Genomic DNA, 25,694 nt, shown 5'->3' with positions numbered 1-25,694 from the left:
TTGCTTTTCCTTTCAGGTAGTTATTGTCTAATAATGATTACCATATGCACACATAAAAACTGGGGCTATTAACTGAAATATTAAAAAGCAGTCAACAGCCATAATTAAGCTCAGAACTGAAGGATGCACAGAGTAATAAAAGAAATGGAATTTAATAGTGCTGGGGATCAAGCAGCTGAGATAAAATTAAGATAAGATGCCTTGAACTCTGTAGTAGATGAATGGATCACTTAGCATAAATTGCTCTAAGTATAAATTTCTGGAAATGGATAGCCCTGGGTCTGTGCAGTTAGTCACACCTAAAATCAAAGGATTTAGGATAACAGCCTTTATTAAACAACAGTTTTACTTTCTAAAAAGCTTGTTTGTTACTGAATAATAAATAAATAATCTATATATTTAATGAATGCTGATAGAAAAGGATGGTTCATGTTTTCAATTCTTTTCAGACCAAATAAATAATCTTTATGGATTTTTCTAAGGAAAAACTACTCCCATCTATAGTGAATTTTTGAGATGCTATTCTCAGAGTAGACAATAGGCTGTCTTCCAGGTTTGTTGAATTGTAACTACTACAGTCTCAAGCTAGATGGGATAATGAAAATTGTAATTCAAAACATTTAGAAGTCAACAGATTGCTCTATCTGTTCTGCATTAAAGGTTGGTCTTTTAGCAAACACAAATACGCACAGTTGGAAAGATTGTGTCCTTGGTCATACAGGGTATAAGAGAATGTGGCAGAAGGTACATATTTAAGTATTTAAGCAAATTTAAAAAAAATTGAAGGTAAGTATAACCTTGAAGTACCAATTAAATGCAACAATTCAGTGCAATTTTATTTAACACAGATATTCGGTTTCCTCTCTAGAATCTAGGGTAGTTGTACAAGGAGTTATTCCACATTAATATAACAAACTTATGATGTGTGTTAGGATTGGGCTACGAAGCTGGTAAAAAAAATTACCCAAGGGCAAGAGCCATTTTTTGTTCCTTATGTTTTCCTGAGCCTTATGCCCTCCACTGGTGTTGAACCACAATTTGTTGGGAGATTATGGGAACTGTAGTTCAGTCCAGGTGAGAATAGTCAAATCATTTTGGAAATTGGAATCACCTGTCCCAATGTCTTAAAAGCTATATAGTTTGCCCTGCAGTTACATAGTCCTCCATCCGTTATTCACAGGAATGTACAAAAAGACTTTGAAAAAGGTACATTATGCAATGCAATGTGCAGAGAAATGGAGAGAAGATGAAAATCAACAATAAACCTGAATGAGATTAAGCAAGTGGCTCAGAAGGTACTTCGCTATCTTCAGTGTGCCATTCCTCTTCAGGGCTTGATTCTGTCTCTAGGTTGGCAGGGGGGAAAACACAATTTCAGTTCAAGAAAAACAATTTAGTCTTGAATCTATTACTGAAGCAATGGGCTAATTTTAAGTGTGTATGTATATGCATGCCTATGTATACACATGAACACTCTGCCCAGATCATGTAGATTTGTGCTGCAGAAATTAAATAATCAAATGTCTATAGACCAGTTTGTTTTGCAACAAAGTTGCAACGTGATATGACTAAACTGTTTTGGGCTGTCAGCTGGTATTTCCCTCCAGATTTTACACGTACATATATTTCAAAAAGTAAATATAAAAATACTTTTTACTGCTGTATAAATATAAAAATACTGCTAATCTGAGTGGTTTCTTAATTTAGCTGTGCATTAAGTGCTAAACACTTTTTCTGATTCTACACCAAAAGAGATTTTACAATTCCATACACACACACACACACACACACACACCACACCACACCACACCCCTATATATCTATATACCTATATCTATCTATATATATATATCTCCATCCATCCATCCATCCATGTTTCTTATTGTAGACTTTTGCCTATGACTGCAAAAAGTATACCTGTAAAAACCATTTTTCCTTCAGCCAAAATATCTGCTGGAATATTGACTATATTGGTAGCCAAGATATCAGCCTGTACAGCATCCATATTCAAGTACAAATTTGTAGAATCTTGCTGAGAAAAGAAAAAGCTTCAACATTTTAATTTGAAAACATGGGAGACCACAAATGACATTTCCAGAGAGTTCTTTCATATCTGCCTGTCTCAAAGCCATTCAAACTGAATTTTCTTTACATACCTTTCCTAACTTGAATCCCATGATGATTGTTTATAGGACAAATTACTGGAAACAAAGGGCAAGTTCAAACAAGTGCATCAATTGATTTCACTTTGATACATGGACAAGCATATGAAACATTTTCAATGGAAAGTTAACATAGATCTTACTGTAATTACTATGCTGTGGTTTAATTAGACATGTACATGCATATGTGAATCAGATTAATGTCCTGGTCCTTAAACTTGGGTTTTGACTGCCTCAATCTTTTGATCATGTTGGGTATGCCAACTGTAACTAATGAAGTAGGAAAAAATCTGTTTTTCATGTGCCCACTCAATCTCTTGTCACCTTTCAATTATATTCCACACACCAGAAGAATTCTGGGGAATAAAGTAATGTAAATTGCTTAGCCAATTCTGCAATCATTACTGGCCTCTGTTTTAATTCCAATTAAAGCCATCCTTATAGCTGCTGGGAGCTACAGTTTCCCAACATCTGAGGTGCAAAAGATTTTCCACTCTTGGTCTTGGCAAAGGCAGATTTTAGCTGTCTTCTTGAGATAATTAACTTAACCTTTGATCTTAATCTAAGGCATGCTATGTGTTCTATTCATGCATAATTGGTAGTAATCCAGAAGGTCTTGTCTCTGGGTTCTCAACATTTCTTTAGGCAGTTTTTTTGGAAATGATTATAAAATGACACGGGTCACTTAATATGGCACAATTATGCACAGGCATTACGGTCTAGGTTTACAGAAGTGCCCTTTATCCTTTTAAGCAGTCAGGTCCCTCTTTGAAAGTGTGATTAATATAAATAAAGAGCAGGCTGTTGTGGGTCTAATTTGATCTCCCCCCATTATTGAATTATTTTGAAATGGAGAAGATTCTAAAGACTTTTGAAAGTGAAAATATGCCAAGTAAACAAATTTAATTATATCAAAATATGTACCAAAATTGTAAAAGATAACTCCAGTGCTAATATAGTTAATGGGAAGAGTTAAAAAAGCTATATGGCAAGAATTTGGTGAACAGAAAAAAATTCACCCACAAGCTGGACAGAATTGCAAAAAAAATGATGAATGAATATTGGAGCATGCACATGTTGGAAAATAATGACATTGCAAACAAATGGACAATAAAGTCATATATACCCAGGAGATCAGCCTGAGGCAGAAGATGGAACTCAACCACTATTTATTTATGTATTTATTTATTCCTGCCTGTCTGTCTACCTGTGTCCCAGAGTTTTAAGCCTCTTCCTCTCACCCTTTTTGGTCAATGGACTTTTGCTCATTCTTTTCCTAGCCTTGAGACTGAACTGCCCCTGTTCAATATTTATCCAATAGCTATGGCTGAGCAGCACAGGTTTATGGCATGCCAACTTCAAGTTCTTACATTTCTTTAAATCTAGGAACCTACTATTGTGGGGCAATCAAGCAAAACAAAATAGAAACTAATCAGATTTAGGGACTATTTAAAGATAACTAGTGGGGGGAGGGGGAGAAGAAATAATGTTTACATTTAACTTTGTAAGTCTGTTCCTGAAGGTCATTTGGAAGGATGGGAGTAGAAAGTTAGAAAAAAAAGCAGCTCAGTTTTTGTTTAATAAAACATATTTTCCAAAATTGTCACTTAAATCTGTACATACTCTTACAATGTAGATTTTAAAAAATTACCGTATTTGTTAGTGGTACAAGAATTAATTTTATAAATTAATATTAAGATATTTTCACTGTAATTATCAATATAAGGTAAAGGTAAAGGTTTCCCTTGACGTAAAGTCCAGTCGAATCCGACTCTAGGGGGCGGTGCTCATCTCCGTTTCTAAGCCTTGGAGCCGGCGTTGTCATAGACACTTCCGGGTCATGTGGCCAGCATGACGACTCGGAACGCCGTTACCTTCCCGCCGAAGCGGTACCTATTGATCTACTCACATTTGCATGTTTTCGAACTGCTAGGTGAGTAGGAGCTGGGATTAACAACGGGAGCTCACCCCGTCGCGCGGTTTCGAACCGCCAACCTTCCGATCGACAGCTCAGCGGTTTAACCCGCAGCGCCACCGCGTCCCTATCAATATAAACAGAAGCATATTTTTAAAGAAATGAATATAATTATTTTAACGTTATATATAGTACCCGAATTTTATTAAATGCTTATATTCTGATTTTTTTTTGCAGTGGTAGTGTTTGTTTAGTCTGTTTTCCATAAGTGACATACACAACAGCTATTTAAATATGTTCTAGAAATGCATTTTGATTTGAATCCTTATTATTGCCCTTGAAATATAAAACTTGGTACTTAAATCTGAAAACCCATCAGGCAAGCACTGTATAAAGGACAGATAATACATACCATGAACAGCTGGAACAATTTTTCTCCCATGGCCCTCCGTACATAGTTCTCAATCATTATGAACATCTGTACAAAATACTGCAAGGAAACATCAGTCAAGCTTTAGGAAAAAACATTACAGCTTTGCAAAGCATTTGAAAAGGATGCTTTACAAAGTGTTACGAAGCACCCCCTGTGATAAAACAGCTATGTCCTCTGGAAAGCTACCTGGTTATCTGCATGGGTATGTATATGCACAGGCAACCTTTCTGCTGGGTCTACCAATGATGCAAAGCAAATGTGATTGTGCAGGTAGTCAGTGGCAGCCTTTGAAACAATTTAGCAACCCTTCATGCAACTACAAGGAAAGGATACTTCACGTGTACTAAATTACTTTGTGAAGTGTCCCTTTCAAATTACTTGCTCAGTTAAAACATAAAACACTAAGGTTTCTTATGCAGGTTTAGTTAGTACTCTGTTTTTCTCTTCATTGTTTTTGTTCTAGAGTGAAGAGGGAGATGAGGGGAGCTTCATTCACTAGCAGTAGCATCTTCAAAAGAAAAGCTCTAGGAATATCATTCTGCCATCATGTACATCTTTACTGCATTTAAATATGGATGCTTCTCTTCTACATAAACATGTTCCATATCCATCCCCTACTCCTGACATAGCTTGATCTTGCTTCCATTGAGTTCAACTACCATAATCCCAACTGCATATGCAAAGAGTTTCAGTTACAGAAATGTCAAAAACAAGCTACACTCAGGTATCTCCTAGTTCCCAATCACACTTGCCTCTAATGTGATGCTGGCCTGTCTCTGACAGTTGGTGTGGTCTTTGTTGCCCATGGCACACATAAGGCCATGTACCACATTCAAGAAGATCAGCTCCTCAGCCACTTCTCTGGATTCCTGGGCCAGAATTCTGGGAGGGGAACATTGAATTAGCATGCTGGGAATGGGGAAGAATGGAGCTTTCTGGCAGAAAAAATATGCTAAGAATTTACAACTGAAATGCTAACACAGAATGGTTTGGTAAGGTCTAATGCATGGTTGGTGTTTCAGTTCAACATGGTAGACACAGCTTTTTATGAAGTAAGAGTTCAAGTAGTGCAGGCTATATGTGGCCTACCACCAGCACCCATTTTTGCTGCACCCAGAACAAGTGGGACTGAAATGTTTTTGTCTCTCTCTTTTTGAATGAGTGATTAAAGAGCAAAGGGGTGCTTTTGGTCTTACAAAATCTATTTTGCCCCTTAAATCCACACAAATCCCACTAAATAAATATACCAGATTTTCTCTGGTAATATTACTCATCCATTTGCTCTTTCACCTGTAACAACAGCAACAACAACAATACTGTAACCAGTTTAAAAAAACTAAGTGTTGGAATAACAACATAGTTTAAATGCCATTGCATCTTTTCCTGATGAAGTAAAAAGCAATTAATTGGACACAATTTTGCTACTACCAAATATCTATAAAAATTATTTTTAAAAAAATAGTAAAACAAAAAAGAAGTGCTCCTCCCACTTTGGAATGTAGCCTTCAAGATACTGAGCAAAGCCTGATATAGCCCTTGAGCCAACAGACATTGTGCACTCTCTTATAAAGCATGTGTTATGTTGCATAATTTAAACGACGTAATAACACCTAAATCACCTATTTAAATAACTGCATTTCAAAGCTGATAATCTAAACAATTAGATGTGCCTTCTTCAGGTTACTAATAGAGCTCCAGACAAAATAATAAGTACTCAGTAATACTATCCATATTCAATAACATTTCCATTGTTCTGATCCTTCTAAATAATTATTCTTTTATTATTAATTTGAAAGAGTATAACTTCTAAAAAAGTATGTTCTAATTGTTTCAGAGCGTTCTGTGGTGCAGAGTGGTAGGCAGCAGTATTGCAACTGAAACTCTCCCCACAACCCAAGTTCGATCCCAGCGGAAGCTGGATTCTCGGGTAGCTGGCTCAGGTCAACTCAGCTTTCCATCCTTCTGAGGTCGGTAAAATGAGAATCCAGCTTGCTGGGGAAGATGACGACCGGGGAAGGCAATGGCAAACCACCCCACTACAGTCTGCCAAGAAAACATTGTGAAAGTGGCATCCCTCCAAAGGGTCAGACATGACTCGGTGCTTGCATAGGGGCCTTTCACCTTTCACAATTGTTTCAATTATTTAATTATCCCTTCCTTCAGAAATAACTACCCTTTTCTCTCCTGGAACCATAACAGCAGCATATTACAAATGGAGAGGTGGAAAGATTTAAATATACCCACCCCATTAAACAGTATTTGTCTCTTCCCCATTTCCTCTATAACTGTGATAAAAATCTTAATTATATAGTAGTGGTTATACTGGTTTCCTCCACTACACCAAGTGGGAATACATGTGAAATGTCTGTCAAAACAACTACTTTTCCCTTTAAGAAGCATATGAAGGGTGTGTGTGTAATATTTGTTCTGGTTTGCTGATGGACCTGGTATTCTTTGTTCCTCCTCTCTGCTGCCCAGGGGACTTGTTTCAAATGTTTAGACAGCTAGTTCCAGTAACTAAGTATTTCTTACCCAATGGTCTTGGCTGCTGCAGCTTGCTGAACATATGCTGGCAAGGATTCCATTAGGTGCAAAGAGCCTGCCTCTGAACAGATGATATAATATAGGAATCAAATAGTGTGTCTCATAACTTTCCCAAAGTAAAGTGTTTGATCTGGGCGGAAGCTGGGCAGAACATTCTGAATCAGACGCCCCAGGAAAATCAATTTCCAGACAAATTCTCCATCTTTCTAGCAGCAGAATTTGACTTACGTGGCTATTTTCCATTTTGCAAGTAAGTTATGGACTTTTATTTTTTGACTTTTCAGCAAACAATGTTGATCTGTTTTCTCTTGAAAGCCATAGGCATGTCCCCAACTCTCCCAATGTACATAGCTAAAATTAGTGGTGAAGTTTTATAATAACAGGTTCTACCTCCTCAGAGCCACAGGCTTGGTTTATGAAAATTTGGAATCCAATGGCCCAATGATAAAAGGTATGGATTTAGTTGGATAATGTATATTAAGATGCTTCCTATGATAACAAAATCTTCCCCTCTCCCCATGCACTTATAAATACAGTTGTATTATTGCAAATACGGCTATATAATTATAAAACTAGGAACCATCTTCCATACAGACAAATCCAAATAGCACTGTTCAAGAATATTACCTTCCAGGATTCTGGCTTGCATCTTGGCTGTCTCCTGTCTTGATGGCTTTAGTAACGTAACCAAGCCTTTTAGCAGAGCAGGTCGCACATCATAGGCCATAAGGTCCTTGATCAGTTGAATAGCTACAAGAAGGAAGAGATCAAAATTCCTGTTTTGCCATGAGTAGTTTTAATTAGATAGTATCTCTTATATACAATACAGCCTCTCTATTTCCTGTGGACTCCGAGGGAACAGAACCCATTGCAGCATTTAGTTCTAGTTCTCTGTGGTCTGATTTCATTAGAACGTGTCTACCATTATGGGCACTGAAATATATGAAATACGCATGGGAACATTACAGTATTGTAGTGGACTATAATGATGAGAGGAATTACAGAACAGTAAAGACACACACTATTTGAACTCAACATTTGGCAACTACTTCCATGTATTTTTCATGTCAGCCTTACAAACTTGGATTGCTACTTCTCCCAGTGTGGATTTTTTAAAATTTTGAAGTAAAACTTTAGCTAATAACCATGGAGGTAGTCCTCCATTCAAGTACTATCCAGGGCTGACTTTGTTCAGCTTGCAAGATCAACCAAGAATGGCTATGTGCTTCAGAAGTCATGTCAGGTAAAAAACAAAGAGCCATCAACTGATCAGTACAAAAGCATTCTCCAAAATGGCATAATTGAGGGTAGCCCTTGTCAAAATCAGCCATATATAATTCATGCCCTGTGTAAAGCAATTAGAATGCAATGTATCTTTATATTATCTATCTTACCCCTTAAACAGAACTAGGTCCTTTTAAAACAAACTCATAAAATTGAGATCATATTTGTTTCTTTTAATGGATGTGTTTATTAAAAGTGAAAGCTATATGCAGTCTAAAAAGAAATCAGAGTCTAAAAGTTGACCTTAATAGGAAGACCAATTATGACATCAACCAATTAATCCCCAGCAAGTATCTGGACATGCCCTTGCAGTGTGCCTTTGTATTCTGAACCCTTTATTGGAGAAGATAACTAATTGTCTTTTAAAAAAAAGAGTTAAGGGGAGAAATCTAAAATTATACTATCAAGCTGCAGAGCTAGGTCATACAATCACATTCATTTTGAAAGGTACAGCAAAACAGTGGGTGAAAATTGAAAATATACAAGAATTGAGGAAATCTATCTAAAGTAAATTAAATAATGAATTTATAAAAGTTATTATCCAGATCCAGAGGAAGAGTATGCAGCACTTATGCAAGATATATCCCCCTTTACACTCCTGATGATGTATCTGGGCTTTTATGATCAATATAGAATTGGACTAATGAAAATGTGGATAGATAAGGGAATATACAGAAGAAGAGATTTTTTATAGAATCTCCTTAATATAGAATAAACAAAAGGTAGAATACCAATTCTTCAGCAAAGGATCGTTACCTTGTCATGGTGCTGGAGCTTGAGCACCTCAATGATGCCATGAGCTAAACCGTGAAGGGCCACCCAAGACGGGAAGGTCATGACAGAGAGGTCAGACTAAATGCGATCCCTGGGGAAGGTAATGGCAACCCACCCCAGTATTCTTGCCGTGAAAACTAAATGGATCAGTACAACCAGAGATATGTCGGTATACCATTGGAAGATGAGACCCCCCAGGTCAGAAGATGGTCAAAATGCTACTGGGGAGGAACAGAGGATGAGTTCAACTAGCCCCAGATGTGATGACGCAGCTAGCTCAAAGCCGAAAGACGGCTAGCGGCCGACGGTGCTGGTGGTGAACGGCGAATCCGATGTTCTAAGGATCAACACACCATTGGAACCTGGAATGTAAGATCTATGAGCCAGGGCAAATTGGATGTGGTTATTGGCGAGATGTCAAGATTAAAGGTAGACATTTTGGGTGTCAGTGAACTGAAATGGACTGGAATGGGCCACTTCACATCAAATGACCACCAGATCTACTACTGTGGACAAGAGGACCACAGAAGAAATGGAGTAGCCTTCATAATTAATAGTAAAGTGGCTAAAGCAGTGCTTGGATACAATCCAAAAAACGATAGAATGATCTCAATTCGAATTCAGGGCAAGCCATCTAAGATCACAGTGATCCAAATATACGCCCCAACCACAGATGCTGAAGAAGCTGAAGTAGAGCAGTTCTATGAGGATCTGCAGCACCTACTGGACAACACGCCTAAAAGAGATGTTATTTTCATCACGGGAGACTGGAATGCTAAGGTGGGCAGTCAAAGGACACCTGGAATTACAGGTAAGCATGGCCTGGGAGAACAAAACGAAGCAGGACATAGGCTGATAGAATTTTGCCAAGACAACTCACTCACCTAAGACAGCTTTATACATGGACATCACCAGGTGGACAACACCGAAATCAGATTGACTACATCCTTTGCAGCCAAAGGTGGCAGACATCTATACAGTCGGTAAAAACGACCTGGAGCTGACTGTAGTTCCGATCACAAACTTCTTCTTGCACAATTTAGGATCAGACTAAAGAGATTAGGGAAGACCCACAGATCAGCTAGATATGAGCTCACTAATATTCCTAAGGAATATGCAATGGAGGTGAAGAATAGATTTAAGGGACTGGACTTAGTAGATAGGGTCCCAGAAGAACTATGGACAGAAGTCCACAACATTGTTCAGGAGGCGGCAACAAAATACATCTCAAAGAAAGAGAAAACCAAGAAGGCAAAGTGGCTGTCTGCTGAGACACTAGAAGTAGCCCAAGAAAGAAGGAAAGCAAAAGGCAACAGTGATAGGGGGAGATATGCCCAATTACATGCAAAATTCCGGAGGTTAGCCAGAAGAGATAAGGAATTATTTTTAAACAAGCAATGCGCGGAAGTGGAAGAAGACAATAGAATAGGAAGGACAAGAGACCTCTTCCAGAAAATTAGAAACATTGGAGGTAAATTCCAGGCCAAAATGGGTATGATCAAAAACAAAGATGGCAAGGACCAAACAGAAGAAGAAGAGATCAAGAAAAGGTGGCAAGAATATACAGAAGACCTGTATAGGAAGGATAACAATATCGGGGATAGCTTTGACGGTGTGGTCAGTGAGCTAGAGCCAGACATCCTGAAGAGTGAGGTTGAGTGGGCCTTAAGAAGCATGGCAAATAACAAGGCAGCAGGAGACGACGGCATCCCAGCTGAACTGTTCAAAATCTTGCAAGATGATGCTGTCAAGGTAATGCATGCTATATGCCAGCAAATTTGGAAAACACAAGAATGGCCATCATATTGGAAAACATCGACTTATATCCCCATACCAAAAAAGGGAAACACTAAAGAATGTTCAAACTATTGAACAGTGGCACTGTCATGTTCATCGTTCCAATGGTTTGCATACATCGTAATGTTTCGCACGTCATGTTTCTGATCAGTGTCTATCATCCGCGGGGTGGGGAATTTCAGCCCTGCCAGGCTGTTATCTCTGTGCTGCTCTGAAGGAATGTGTGTTTGGGTTATGACATGTATTCAAGGTTGCTTTCCCAGGCCGATGTGTGACGTTTGCCAACACTTGGGAGGGGGTGGTTGCAATGCTGGGGTAAGGGGCGGGATCGGGTTAGAGGCGAGGGTTTTTAGTTTGTATTTGGCGCGCTTTTGCCTATTCTCAGCTTTCTTCGTATATGCATACTATTCTTTCAATAAATCAGTTTTTATTCAGAACCCGCTGGTGAGACTGAGTCTGTTGGGATAGGCAATCATTACAGGCACTCATTTCACATGCCAGTAAGGTAATGCTCAAGATCCTGCAAGGTAGACTTCAGCAACTCATGGAGTGAGAATTGCCAGATGTACAAGCTGGGTTTAGAAAAGGCAGAGGAACTCGGGGCCAAATTGCCAATATCCGATAGATAATGGAAAAAGCCAGGGAGTTTCAGAAAAACATCTATTTCTGTTTTATTGACTATTCTAAAGCCTTTGACTATGTGGACCATAACAAACTGTGGCAAGTTCTTAGTGGTATGGGGATACCAAGTCATCTTGTATGCCTCCTGAAGAATCTGTATAACGACCAAGCAGCAACAGTAAGAACAGACCACGGAACAACGGACTGGTTTAAGATTGGGAAAGGAGCACGGCAGGGCTGTATACTCTCACCCTACCTATTCAACTTGTACGCAGAACACATCATGCGACATGCTGGGCTTGAGGAATCCAAGGCTGGAGTTAAAATCGCTGGAAGGAACATTAACAATCTCAGATATGCAGATGATACCACTTTGATGGCTGAAAGCGAAGAGGAACTGAGGAGCCTTATGATGAAGGTGAAAGAAAAAAGTGCAAAAGCTGGCTTGTAGCTAAACCTCAAAAAACCAAGATTATGGCAACCAGCTTGACTGATAACTGGCCAATAGAGGGAGAAAATGTAGAAGCAGTGAAAGACTTTGTATTTCTAGGTGCAAAGATTACCGCAGATGCTGACTGGAGTCAGGAAATCAGAAGACGCTTAATCCTTGGGAGAAGAGCAATGACAAATCTCAATAAAATAGTTAAGAGCAGAGACATCACACTGACAACAAAGGTCTGCATAGTTAAAGCAATGGTGTTCCCCGTAGTAACATATGGCTGCGAGAGCTGGACCATAAGGAAGGCCGAGAGAAGGAAGATCGATGCTTTTGAACTGTGGTGTTGGAGGAAAATTCTGAGAGTGCCTTGGACTGCAAGAAGGTCAAACCAGTCCATCCTCCAGGAAATAAAGCCAGACTGCTCACTGGAGGGAATGATATTAAAGGCAAAATTGAAATACTTTGGCCACATAATGAGAAGACAGGACACCCTGGAGAAGATGCTGATGCTAGGGAGAGTGGAGGGCAAAAGGAAGAGGGGCCGACCAAGGGCAAGGTGGATGGATGATATTCTAGAGGTGATGGATTCGTCCCTGGGGGAGCTGGGAGTGTTGACGACCGACAGGAAGCTCTGACGTGGGCTGGTCCATGAAGTCACGAAGAGTCGGAAGCGACTAAGAGAATAAACAACAATAACAACAAGAATACCAATTAAGATATGAAATAGTGTGGTTCTTATGGATTCAAATAAACTCACGTGATTACAGGAGAGTAATGGATTTACAAACTGCCCGTTAACAAATGTTGAGAAACTGATACTAAATTGCCCTTCTCAATCTAAAGGCATGACCTCCAAAATATACATGTTATTACTGGAAACAGGTACAGGAAATCCTTTCCTAAGTTTGAAAGAAACTTGGGAGATTGACCTGGGAAAACATCTGGATAACACATGGCAAGTGTTGTGGAGATCTGGAAGATTTCTGTCAGCTTCTCTGCTGGAATTATATGTGAAGATTTTGCACTGATGGCATTTAACCCCCATAAGAGTTGCATAAATATATCATAATTATCTAACAAAGTGTTGGAAGGGTTATAAAAAGAACAGAACATTCTTCCACCATTGGTGGATATATGACAAAATATCAGATTTTTGGAAAAAGATTTTTGATGAATAACTAAACAAAGACATTTTCACCAAAATTAGATTAATTGCATATATTCAATGGAGAGAACATGGGATTAAACAGTAAGAACCTTATCACATTTTTACACGTGGCAGCTAAATTATTAATTGCTTAGCACTGGAAACATTTGGATAATTTATGAATTGAAAAATGGCACAGTAAAATTTTGTCCATAGCTCTACTCAAAAAAGTATCAGATAAAGTTCCTATGTTGAAGAAATAAGATGGTGAGCCACCATTCTACAGGATCGGGTGGGATTATATTTGTTTTATAAAAGATAGTTTTATTCTCTCAGTTCACTGGATATGTGGAAATTATAAAATGATCTGTAATAATTTTGATGATGAACTTGTAAAGTGTCATCAAAACTTTAAGGAATTTATTTAAATAATTAAAATTGAAAAATAGAGATTAGTAATATCAAAACATTTATCTTCCTATGAAGGCAGTCATTTTGCATATTAATATTTGCATATTAGCCTCAGAGATCACTTGGCTTTGTTGCCACCCAGTCACTAAAACTAGATGAACATGATCTATGACCACATGGTTTGACTACCTTGGCAACAAGGTTAATTATTATGATGGGAGGTGTAGGTAAAACATCTAAAATGACTCAGGTAAGGAAAATTTTATTGTTATTTATATAAGACTTCATGTTGTATGTAACATTTGTTTTACACACTGTTTTAGTTTTCAAGACCGTTCCTCTCCCCCCGCCCCCGCTTTAGAAATATTATGCTTGCTCATTACTTCATTTATTTAAACTCTGATTTTCAATTTCCAGTAAATTTATTTTTCTTAACAATGGTTGAAGAGGGGAAAAAGCAAAGTCTTACCTTCATATTGTACCTCCAAATTCAGAGAGCGAAGCACACTCAGCACAGAATCGACAATGCTCGGATGGGCTTTTCCCACAATTGACTGGCAAATTAAAGAAGTAACAGGGGAGCATTATTTCCTGAGTTGGATTCTGTAAACAATAGGCACATCTTAGAATGCTCCAGTTCAAAATTAATTTGGAAAATATACATCAGAAGCATGTAAATACAAATTATGTCATGAGCACTGATGGTGAGCAGGAGGGGGCCCCTATCCAGGGGGGAAAATGCATGCGTAGTAGTGAGGAGTTGAGCAGCCATTCAAAGAGACACAGAACAGACCTGCCTTGACTTTTGGGGTTTATCTGTATGGGTTTTCTCACGCTTCTTCAGTTTGTTAGGATTTTCTGTCTAATATAGCAGTAATAAAACACTAGAGACTTATTCCTCATCTCAGCGTGGTTCCTGACTGTTAGGACAAATCATTTAGATTCAGCATGTTCCAGTAGACAATATTTTGTTTAGGAGAGCTAAATTCCTTTTCAGCCACAGATTACCTACTTGCCCTTGAACAATTATGAACTTTGCTTTTAGTGTTAATTGTATTGATTTATTTATTTAATTTCACATCTCACATTTGTGACTCTGGGCAGCTTCCAATTAAAACAAACAATGCCAAAAAGCCAAAAAATAAAACAACCATACAAACAACACAAAACATTAAAACTAAACAATAAAATATGTACTACAATCACCAGGAGATGATGTAATGCACACTGCAAGGGAGACAAAACTTGTTTTGAAAACAATAATACTGAAAACATATGTAAATGTATAATGGTAGATGAGTGCCACTGGCTGAAGTTACCTTTGCATGTATATATCATTAAAAGCATGCATATAAAATACTTTTAAAATGAGACACATTAAAGAAATATGCCTGAGAAATAAATACCTCTGGCAAAGAACTTTTAAGTAGGTATTAAAGCAGAGCATAAATTTCAAGAAATATGCACAATGGCCTGGTTTTAAAATATTTCACATGTCCAATAGAACAATAAAGTAGAATGTTCCCAGATATGGTGTACCCTCATAATATTACAAGTTGCCAGAAGGCAGAGTTACATTTTATCTTTATTATAATTATGTCATTCTTTAGATGAAAGATAGTAACTGGATGAAGGCTAGTTATTAGTTGAGCAGTTATTTGAACCCATGATTTGTTAAAAGTAATTTTACTTAGGATATGAAAGACAAATCTTGGTTGAGGAGCTAACATCCTGGCATTCTTTAATTATCACATTTTTGCTGAGTAAAATATTGAGGCAGCATTTAGCAAGAGCACCCCTGTTTCAAATACAGGTAGTCCTTGACTTACGATCATTCGTTTGGCGACTGTTCAAAGTTACAACCGTGCTGAAAAAAGTGACTTATGACTGGTCTTCCACTTACGACCATCACAGCATCCCTGCAGTCATGTGATCAAAATTCAGGCGCTTGGCAACTGGTTTGTATTTACGATGGTTGCAGTGTCCTGGGATCACGTGATCACCATCTGTAACCTTCTTGGCTGGCTTCCGGCAAGCAAAAACAATGGGGAACTGTGTGATTCATTTAATGATGTTTCGCTTAATGACCACAGCAAAATGTCATAAAATCAGGTGTGGTCATGTGACATCTCATTTAAAGACTGCACGATTTAGTGATGAATTTTCCAGTCCTTACTGTGGTCATAAGTCAAGGGCTACCTGTAATGTAATTATTTCTCACTAGCACACCACATTAATCAATCTATGTTCTACAAGTCAAGCATATACTGCTATGATCGTGCAGCCCTAATTATTTTTATTAGACAAGACTTGGTTCAGATATGAAAACAAATTCCATTCAATTAGTTGGAATGTGGGTTTCAAAGAGGGAGATATACTAGGCTGGTACAGCATAAATAAATAGTTATATAAAGATATAAAGACTAACATTCATTATGGTAGCCTTTCATGTAGGAGACCCACTTTGCTGGAAACATACAATGTTTTCCTAAGTTGACAGGTAGGCATATATTTATGTGTGTGTGTGCGTGCACGCGTGCGCATGCATATTCACACTAAACATACAAACACTGGAACAAAGAATGGGAGAATGATGAACAACAACGTCAGAAGGAACTGCAATATAAAAGAATACAGCCTATGAGAATTGTACAAAAAGCCTAAATGTATGCAACACTGTTAACTAGTCACTATGACAATTATGTTTTTAGGCTGTTGTTCAGCAGGGAGGGTGTCAGAAAAGTCAAGATGATGGCACAGACATGCAGTTCTGGCCACTAATTTGACTTTTTTGACGCCCCTGCAGAAGTTCCTATGTCACAGCTTATATTTTTCTATTATATTTTCTGAGATTATTCCCCCACCGCTTCCACTACGCTCTGTGCCTATCAATTTGGGATGACATTTTAGGCATCAGTGAAACAAATTCTGCTTTACAGAAGCTTATGCATAATCAATTCATTACCCTTTTCTGGCTAGAGGGCATCTTTTAATTTTTTGCAATGCAATTCTAAATATATTAAAGAGTGTTTTTAAAATATTGCATTGACATTACATGCCTATCCTTACATGCTGTGGAATATGGATTTTAGTGGCCTGGCATGGCTGCAGTTGTCCTGGCATGAGTCAGCAAATGGAGCAAGAAAAGGGGAAAAGCAGCTCAGTTCTGGCCTTGAAGGGCAGCTATGCTGTCAAAAGGGCTGATGAGCTGACTGGGCTGCTAGCCAGGGCTGTTGTGGGGAGATATAGAGACAGCAGTCCCATTGGTCCAGCCTGGCAAATAGGTGCTGGGGACTAGACACACCCACCTCCTTAGTTGCTGGGGGACATCTTGCCAGTCTAACCAAAAATTAGAGAGAGAGGAGAGGAGGAGAAAAGTCTGTGTATAACGAGCGGCTGGAGAGAAAAGTTGGAGAGTGAAGTTACATGAGTGTGCAGAGCAGTTGGTGCTTCCTGGTTGGGAAAGGAGAAGAAAGGTTTATGGGTGGCTTCCCTGGAAGAAGGGAAGACCCAGAGAGACGACATCTTCACCCAAAGCCCAAGACAGGAAGAGGGGATTGTAGGTCATTGGTGAAGCCCTGGTCTCTGGGGAATAACTGGGCAGAAGACCCTGAGAGAGGCTGTTTCCCTAATGGAGAAGCAGTAGGTGTTTGGCTGAGCAGATTCAGGAGAAGGTCAAGTGCGCTGAGCACACTACAGTAAATCCAGCACATTCCTTTCTTTTCACACTCTCTTGCTCAGCCTAGAAATGAGGGAGGGAGGTGGAGTAAAACGGGGACGAAGCAGAAAAGCTAGAGGGGAATAGTCTCTGGGAGGCTTAGGAGCAAATCTGAGTCCAGGTTATGTTGTATATACCTGTTGTAAATAACATTCAAAAAGAAGCCTGTCACACTGTGACACATGCTAAAATTAAAACCAATTCTAAAATAATGCCTAAGACAACAAAACGTTATGGTTCAAAGATGTGCAATGCAACTCACAGTGTACCTGTAGAAAGCATCCTATTGCATTCTCAGTTATGAGCATATGCCTTGACAGTTCCACAACATTATTACTGTTGGTCACTGCATTTGCAAATCTATCAACCTAACTGTTTTAAAGAAAATGAGATGCCACACAATCCATAAAACTGAGGTTGCATACAATACCCCACGTCCTGTCTATTTTGCTGACCTGTATTGTCCTGAGTGTTTGTAGTGACAGCTGCTGGGCTTTGGGAGAAGTGCACTTTAAAAGAGCAATCAGCCCTTTGTACACCTGATTTTGATATTTGGGGTTTCCATGTCCTAAAGTATCCAGAAGAATCTGCACTTGATCTTGCGTTGCTTCTGACTTGGAAGTGGCCAAAAACTCAGCAATTGATCGCACGCCTGTGTAGGAAAAAGCTTTCTGAACAGCCGGGTTAAGAAAAATCTGCCAAGTAAATTGTACTTTTGAACTCATCAGCAATATCAATTAACTAATAAAAACATTTTTGAAAATAATATTGACTATGCCAAATACTGCTGCTAAGGATTCCCTCCATATAGGAACCGGTTAGTATCAAGCAGATTGCAACTAAAGTAAGGCCACAGAGGGTGGGGGTGAGGGGAGAAGGTATCAATATGCTTTGTGAATCCCAAGATCTGCAGAACTGCCAATAAATAATTACATCTGCAAAATTGATTGTAAGAGTTGAATGACTTAGTTGGACAACTGGGCAAAATTTTTTTCTAAGAGAGAATATAATCAGGTCTCCTGATTTTTATTTTTACTCTTATTTTTGTATCTATTTATTAAGAGTAATGATATATTTATATATTGTATTTTATATTGTATGTTCGTTGTTTTAACTGATTATTTATTGTAAACCGCCCAGAGTCCCCTGATGGAAGGAAATGGGCGGGGACAAATTTAATAAACAAACAAACCTTAGATATAATGCCGCAGATCCAACCTCTAAGTCTAGACTGGCAATCTAGGACTTGACACTTGCACTAAATCATCAATATTATTTTCTCCCCTACTAAGTTTCAAGCAGCTTTCCTTTCTGCTAGTTACAAAATGCCATAGTCATGTATAAAGGTCAGAATTCAACTCAGCCAAGGCCCAAACTCAGCATAACATTAAATGTGTCGTTGTTAAGTAATAAGCACATTTTTAAAAAATAGAAACATCAGCAGCTGTGGAATGTAGGTGATTTTGGGGATGACATTAGTGGAGAAAAAGGAGTTAATCTTCTTCCCTCCCATAATCCTAAACAAACTTCTATTTGCACTGGGAAGAATGCTCCCATTGATGCATCAAATGGGCAAATATCTTTAAATAAATAGTTTTTGTCAATAACTCAATCCTGCAGGCCTAATAATGATTGATCTCTTCACCACTATTTCAGTTTTAAAATATGTATATTAAAAGCAAATATACTTTTACTGTCAAATTTGCCCTAAATGGGACAAATCATGTGGTTGTTCATATCCTACATTCTGTTACTGTAGATTATCTGTAGCAATGCCCAAGAAAATCTTGGAAAGAATCTTGTTTCCCATAAAACTTCATATGATATCATTACTTTGCAATGGGAAACAAAACTATATAAAGGTGTTACATCTCAATTAGCTAAAATATTTGTCATACTATACATGTAAATTATCAAAATAATATTATTTTTAAAATGCTGAAGACTATATATATACTGGTTTTGGGGCAAGGAACTATTCATTACAACATCTGGCTTTTTAAGTAGGCCAATTTCTGAAATTGTGCAAGTTGAAGGCTACAATCCTTAGACGTGCAAACCTAATCCAACTAACTCAGTTGGATTTACATCTGATCTGCACAAACTCTTGTGTGTTTGTTTTATACAAAAACTGTTCCTTAGAACAGGAGTCCTTATGCATAGATGCACAATGTTGCTAAACTACATCTTCCAGCATCCTCATAACTGGTTGTACTGGCTGGGACTGTGGGAATTTGTGATTCAGTAACATTTGGAGTCCACATGTTATATACCCAGGTCTTAGAGAAAAGGATAATCAGAGTTTAGGGGAAATACTGCTATAGGTTGTTTGAGTGCATGAAATGGAAACAAACAAACAAAGTCCTCTGAAGATATTTGTAATTAACTTTCCATATGCTAGTAGCTGGAATGCTTTATCCCAACTCTCCCCAACTAGGGAAATTTTAGAAAGTTAGCAATTTTCAGCAGTTTCAAAGGGGAATTATGCCTCAACTTACTCTACCCATGCCTTTAATACACTGCAATAAGGAAAAAAAGCCACAATAACCCTGTAATAGTAATTCTTGTGAAGACCAAAGACTTCCAGCTTTTTAAAATCAGTGTTAAGTTGGATCACTGAAATGATTATTCATCATTTTGCTGAATTGCAGAAAGGAAGCAACTCTTTTCTTTCAATGAAATTCACAGAGACTGGAAAGATGCGTGAGAAAACAATAATCCTGAGACCCCCCAATTGCTTCTCTTAAACAGTACATATTGAAATATGCCTACCATAGCATTCACAAATAAGCTCTTTGAACTTCCTGCCAGAATTTGCCACTAACTGAAGAAGTTTTACAGACTCCCTTTTGTCTTCTTCTTTCAGTTGCTTCAGCCCAAGTATTTCCAATAGTGTGAGGATACCACCAATTTCCAGGAATTCAAGAAGGTACCGCTGGCTGCAAAAATTTGGAGAAAACAAAAGGCTTTATAGTGATTGTGTGTGTGGGGGGGTATATATAGAATCTTATTTAACATTACTTCAGTCATCCTTAACAAATGTTTGTTGATGCTTACTCACTAAACTGTCATTGTCCTTACTGTTTTCCCTTTTTGTGATATCATACAAGTTAGCAATACTTTTATTACAGAAAATTGGAATTGGCTATTTCCATTTCACATTTAGCAATTTGTATCCCATCCAAACAAACTGAAGGGGGATGCTTCAGATTTAATCAAAATACTTCCAATAGTTATTTCTGGAATTGCTTCTATCCTTGTTATACAGCTATGCTGCATGATTTCAAATCTGATAAAATCTGCTACTGTATCATAAAGTATTATATAACATTTCTCCAGTTTGGGATAGGCTAAGGTTATTCAGTTAATGTATCCTTGATACTACCAAAGAATATTTAAAACAGCAACCATGTTTTATTTTCAAGAACTTGTGAATGTCTTCAGAAAGTAGAGTACAAAAAATGAGTTTTATTAAGCAAGAAAGATACAGAAGCATAATCAGCAGCAGGACTTCCTATATATCCTTTGATAATACAAGGAGAGTATATTAAAGACCATTCCCTTTTTCAACAGTATACAGTAGAAGGCTAAAAATCATAAGGTTCCTCCGACTCTCCTGAAAATGGTACATTTACTCACCCGCTTGCAGCTGAAAGAAAGATTCCAATTGATTTTAACTGTTGTTCTAGGCATGTTCCATACATATAGCTATTGTGACTTTGTTAAGGCTTTTATTTAAACATAGTCTGCTGAATAAACCTTATCTGAATGTATTTTCTTCCTAACTTCTGCTCTTTTTAGAGCCATTTATAAAAATTCTGTGTCTGGGCTTAACAAGTTCTATTTATGCTATACTAAATGTGTTAGCTTTTAAGATACCACAAAACAGGCTGTCTTCAGTATTTTGCCATGATAGACTAACATAGCAAACACCCTTTTGGAATTTGTTCTTGTATCTGAGACTGCAAATTTAGAAACTGTGCTTGTTTGGGCAATTAAATATATAGCCCATCCCAGTAATTTCAGCACTGTTTCAGATTCAAAGTATTTCCTTGTTCTACCTGAACATCAATTCTCCAAATGGATACGTCAGCCGGAGCCAGGCAGTTACACGAGCCAGAAACAGACTGGCTCCCTGAGAGAATTCTATCTCCAGTTCTGGACCAGTCTTGCCTTGGTTGGCAAGAATAAAATTTTCAAGAATATGTTTTCGAGTAACTTTGCCAGCACTATCCCATTCCTGTAGGAAAGTTATTAATCTACTGATTGCTGCTTGCTCCTTTATAGAAGTCATGACTGGTATGATCTTGCTAGTGAGAAAATAAAGAAAAGACAGGTTTAAGAGTTTATCAGATCAATATTTACAACCTCAGAAAATACTCATTTTATCTCGTTTGATGACTTATATAGACCTTCTAAGTTTCACTATACACAGCTTCGTAAAATAATTACATACTTACAAATTTTTGAAAGAACTTGCTCACACATTTTTATACCTGATAACGTTATTCCAAATATGCAACCCCATTCTACTGCAGCAACTCTAAAGCATTTCTTTGAATCCATTTTCCAGGGCTCTTTAGTTAAGCCATCTTCTTAGATATTTCAAAACTATAATCAGGTTCCCATTAGTATAAACTTTTAAAACTTGTATAAATAAATCAAGATTATGGTCCTTAATACATCAAAACTATTTTAAAAATCATATATGCCACAATAGCATGTATTTATATATATTCATATATCAACACAAAAAATATAATAAAACTAACCTGTGTCAATCAAAGAGGAGAACTGGAACTTTAATTATATGGAACCCTAGATCGCCATTTTTATACAGAAAGATCTGAATCAAACAAACAATCATGAAAGGGTATTTTATAAAATGATGCCATTACAGGTACTGTAGTTAATGAATCTGTAATCAATAATTTGATTTGTGTACTTACCCATTATGGTTTAGTTTAAACTGGGGTGCTATAGCTCATTCAACAAATCCTGGATAAAAAAAACCTAGCTTAGTATTATGTGTGTTATAATCAAAGATTGTATGGTCAATCTACCCACATGACATCAGCTTAAAAGCTTCATGAAACAGGATCATAACCTTTTCTGTGTAACCCTGTAAAGTTGTCTTCCTTCATATCTGATAACATCTTTCAATTAGAAAATTATTCTTATGTGAATGAGTCAAGCTTGTAGAAAAACTCACATTCTTTTCGATTAGTAAAATACAGGTCACATTAAGCTCCAAATTAGCTAACTTTCCCAGATTAGCTTTCTCAATCTGCCAGTGAAGAATACTAATTATTCCTTAAAATTATTCCTCAATTGTAGCCAATATATTACCTCAATTTTGACATTTTCCCAAATAGTCTGAAAATCTGACAAATTATTTGGATGAGTCCTCTGGTTCAGGCTTTTGAATGGAATGATAACTACCATATTGTTCTTTCTGATATTTAACAGAGATACATCAAGACCAGAGTCCAAGCCAACTTTCAATTACATAAATTTAGATTTACCAGCTAATATCCTGATTCAGTCAGTTGGCAGATTTTGACATGTGGTGAAGTGGTTCAGAATGGTTGATTAAAATAGATCCAAAGCAAACTTCCTACATAGCCATTTTGGCAGTAATATCATTATTTCTCCACTAATCTCACTAATCTTATTTTCATAAAGTTTGCAGCATTTCTTTCAATCCTCTTCAAACTAGAATATATTTTTCAGACCTTTCATCTTGAGAATAAATGGACATTTAATAAGAACCATTGAACTATGCATTTATGTTCTAACATGGGACAAGAACTTTCATACACAGGAATCCTGGGGGTAACAATGACAGAAACACTATAATTGAGGCAACATTAAACCCATGAAAACATTACAATAATTTTTAACACCTTCAGAACTGAATCAGTCCTGAGAAATGCATTGCATCCATTACAGAACTAGCACACTAGTCTGCAGAAGCTTTTGTCTTTGGCAGAGTATCTGCACTGGGGGAAAAAAGTTCAGAATAAATCAGTTTTTCTCAAAGAGTTGTGGCTGAAAATTTATTAGCCATAACTAATATTGGTGCCCACAAGGGAGCAGCTGTATCAACTTTTTGGAGCCAAATGTAAAATGTGAGTCTCAATAATTTCATTTATAGAAGATTTGTGAACTGTTACTCGTAACTGATATTTGTATTTGGAAAGAGAGACTATCTTTACTGAGCCATCCATGTTTAATTCATAGCTCTATATGGTGTATCTATGTCCTCAATGTTACTAGTTAAAAGAACTTTACTAACTAAAACAAACCCATATTTGTACAATGGGATTTTCCTCTTTTCTTGAAAACAAATAGTTCTGTCACTGCTAAAAACAGAGAATAAAAGTATTCAGCATCTTTCATATACAAACCAGTTCAGCAAAAAAGACTGTATGCAATGATTCTTTATAAAATTCAGCAGTATCATCCACTATCAAGATATTTATCTGTTTGTACTTCCCATTATGGAAAATATGTTTAATATAGAGCACAGCAATAGAGCAGCTATGAAGAGAAAGGATATTCTCACTTCAGACAGAATGTAAACTGCAGTCCACTGTTTATGTATGGATTTTAGAAGTAACTCAGAGATCAATGCAGGTATGTAGTTTGTATGTATAACTTTTGGATAGTATATCTTTTTCCAGGTTAATGCTCAAATGCTAAACCTAGACTGTGGAAATCTACATATGGATGTTGTTTTTTTTACAAATTAGAAGTTGAAGATCAGGCAGTACAAATAAATCAATCTATAAAATGTATTGATAGGAAACATGCCAATTCTCCTTCTTCAACAATGCTCAAACAATTTAAGAATTATAATAAATGTATCAATTAAATGAATTTAAAACAAAGCAAAGTTGAATATATAGTAACTTACCTTGGTGAGTTCATAAGTTTCTGTTGATGAAACAGGTTGCAAAACAATATTTATGGATAAACAATAAGCTGATAAAAAGACTATGCACAGAATCTATTCTAAAGAAATCCATCCCAAACTTAAATGAATATATCAACCTGATGAGGTATAAGGGCTCTGAAAAAAGCCCTTTAAGACTCCATGATTATTGTTAATAATTAATACCACTATTAATATGTAGCTATCTAGAGTCCAACATCCACTTCTTCCATTAGTGGAACTGGAAAGGGGAAGTTAATTCCTCTCTTCATGTTGCCTTGTGTCTGCCCTCAGACAGAGAAAGAGCAGTTTGGAGGGGGGAATAGAATCATTTGCAAATGAGAGAAAAGAAATAAAGAGTAAATAAAGTCCCTTTCCACAGAACAGATTTCTCCTGATACTATAATGGATTTCACCCACACTGTGAATAGTAAACTTAATTGTGAGAAGTAGTATATTCTGAAGAAAATGAGCAAATAATTATAAATTCAGTATGACAATTTTAGCCTTTGGGAACTTAAAGCCAATAGGTTAATAGGTTAATTATTACATATGTCAGACAGTATCAGCCTGCTAGACTTTCTAAATGCTACGGCCCATTTTCTCGTTACTAGATTTGGTTCTTTTAATGACAATCAGCTAGCTGAGAAATATATTGTTCATCTTTATGCTTAAGAGACATAATTTGAAAACCTTAGGAAATAGAAATCAGCAATTCTATTCATTTTAATTAGGATGTCTTCCCAGAAACAGCTCTAGCAATTTAATAAACTGTTATCCTATTTCTTAAATCAAACCATTAACATTTTCTAATTTAGCTAGTATCTATTTATAAATTATATAATTTATATAATTTAATAAATAAATATAAATATAAATATATAAATATAAATGTAAATTATATAATTTATAAATAAATATATAAATAGAATAATTTATATATCTATTTATAAATATATAAATTCTATTTATATATCTATAATTCTATTCTATTGCTCCAAGTCGGTTTATATTCCTTTGTTTCTTTGTCAGAGGTCACATATGAAATGTGAAGTGCAGAATGAAAGTGAAGTCTACAACTGTCACCGCTTAAGGGCTGCCTAAACAGCCCCATAGCTCGCTTGGCTTCAGGCTACTTCCAAGTATCCAGTGCTCTCCGGCCCACCCTCCCTTTCAGTCCTCTGCTTTTGAGAGTCCTTATTTTCGATTATCCTCTCGCTTCGCCTTTCCCTACATACCCACATCACGTCCCCGGCATATACAAACTGTTTGAGCCTCTGCTCCGCACCTTTCGATCGGGATGCCCTTCGACAAACGGATCGCTGATCAGCCAACCCCGGTTCTCTTCCTGAAGGGCCGAATGGTGGTTCGGTTGCTAGGACCGCTGAGTTGCTAAGGAGCGCGCGGGTTACTAGGGAAGCGAGATAGAATTGTCGCTCGCGCTCGACCATCCTTCCTGTTTGGGTGGACAAAAAGTCGGAGGGCGGGAATTTCCGGGGTGGGGGGATGAGG

General features: G+C 37.3%; 1 protein-coding gene across 1 annotated transcript; it reads right to left on the bottom strand.

Moving 5' to 3' along the window:
* Positions 1-328: 328 nt before the first annotated feature.
* ARMH1 (armadillo like helical domain containing 1) lies at positions 329-25,647 on the bottom strand. Its single transcript, XM_063297805.1, has 13 exons — positions 25,471-25,647; positions 22,018-22,091; positions 21,334-21,555; positions 20,885-20,953; positions 20,018-20,184; positions 17,701-17,897; positions 13,997-14,081; positions 7,682-7,804; positions 7,043-7,115; positions 5,263-5,392; positions 4,490-4,567; positions 1,918-2,032; positions 329-1,346 (listed from the first exon to the last, which is right to left on the bottom strand). The coding sequence occupies exons 3-13, from the start codon at positions 21,537-21,539 to the stop codon at positions 1,276-1,278; spliced, it is 1,314 nt and encodes a 437-aa protein (XP_063153875.1). The 5' UTR covers positions 21,540-21,555; positions 22,018-22,091; positions 25,471-25,647; the 3' UTR covers positions 329-1,275.
* Between the last annotated feature and the right edge of the window lie 47 nt (positions 25,648-25,694).

Source organism: Candoia aspera, chromosome 3 (genome assembly GCF_035149785.1).
Source record: "Candoia aspera isolate rCanAsp1 chromosome 3, rCanAsp1.hap2, whole genome shotgun sequence".
Lineage (NCBI taxonomy): Eukaryota > Metazoa > Chordata > Lepidosauria > Squamata > Boidae > Candoia > Candoia aspera.
This window is presented reverse-complemented; position numbering and strand designations above follow the sequence as displayed.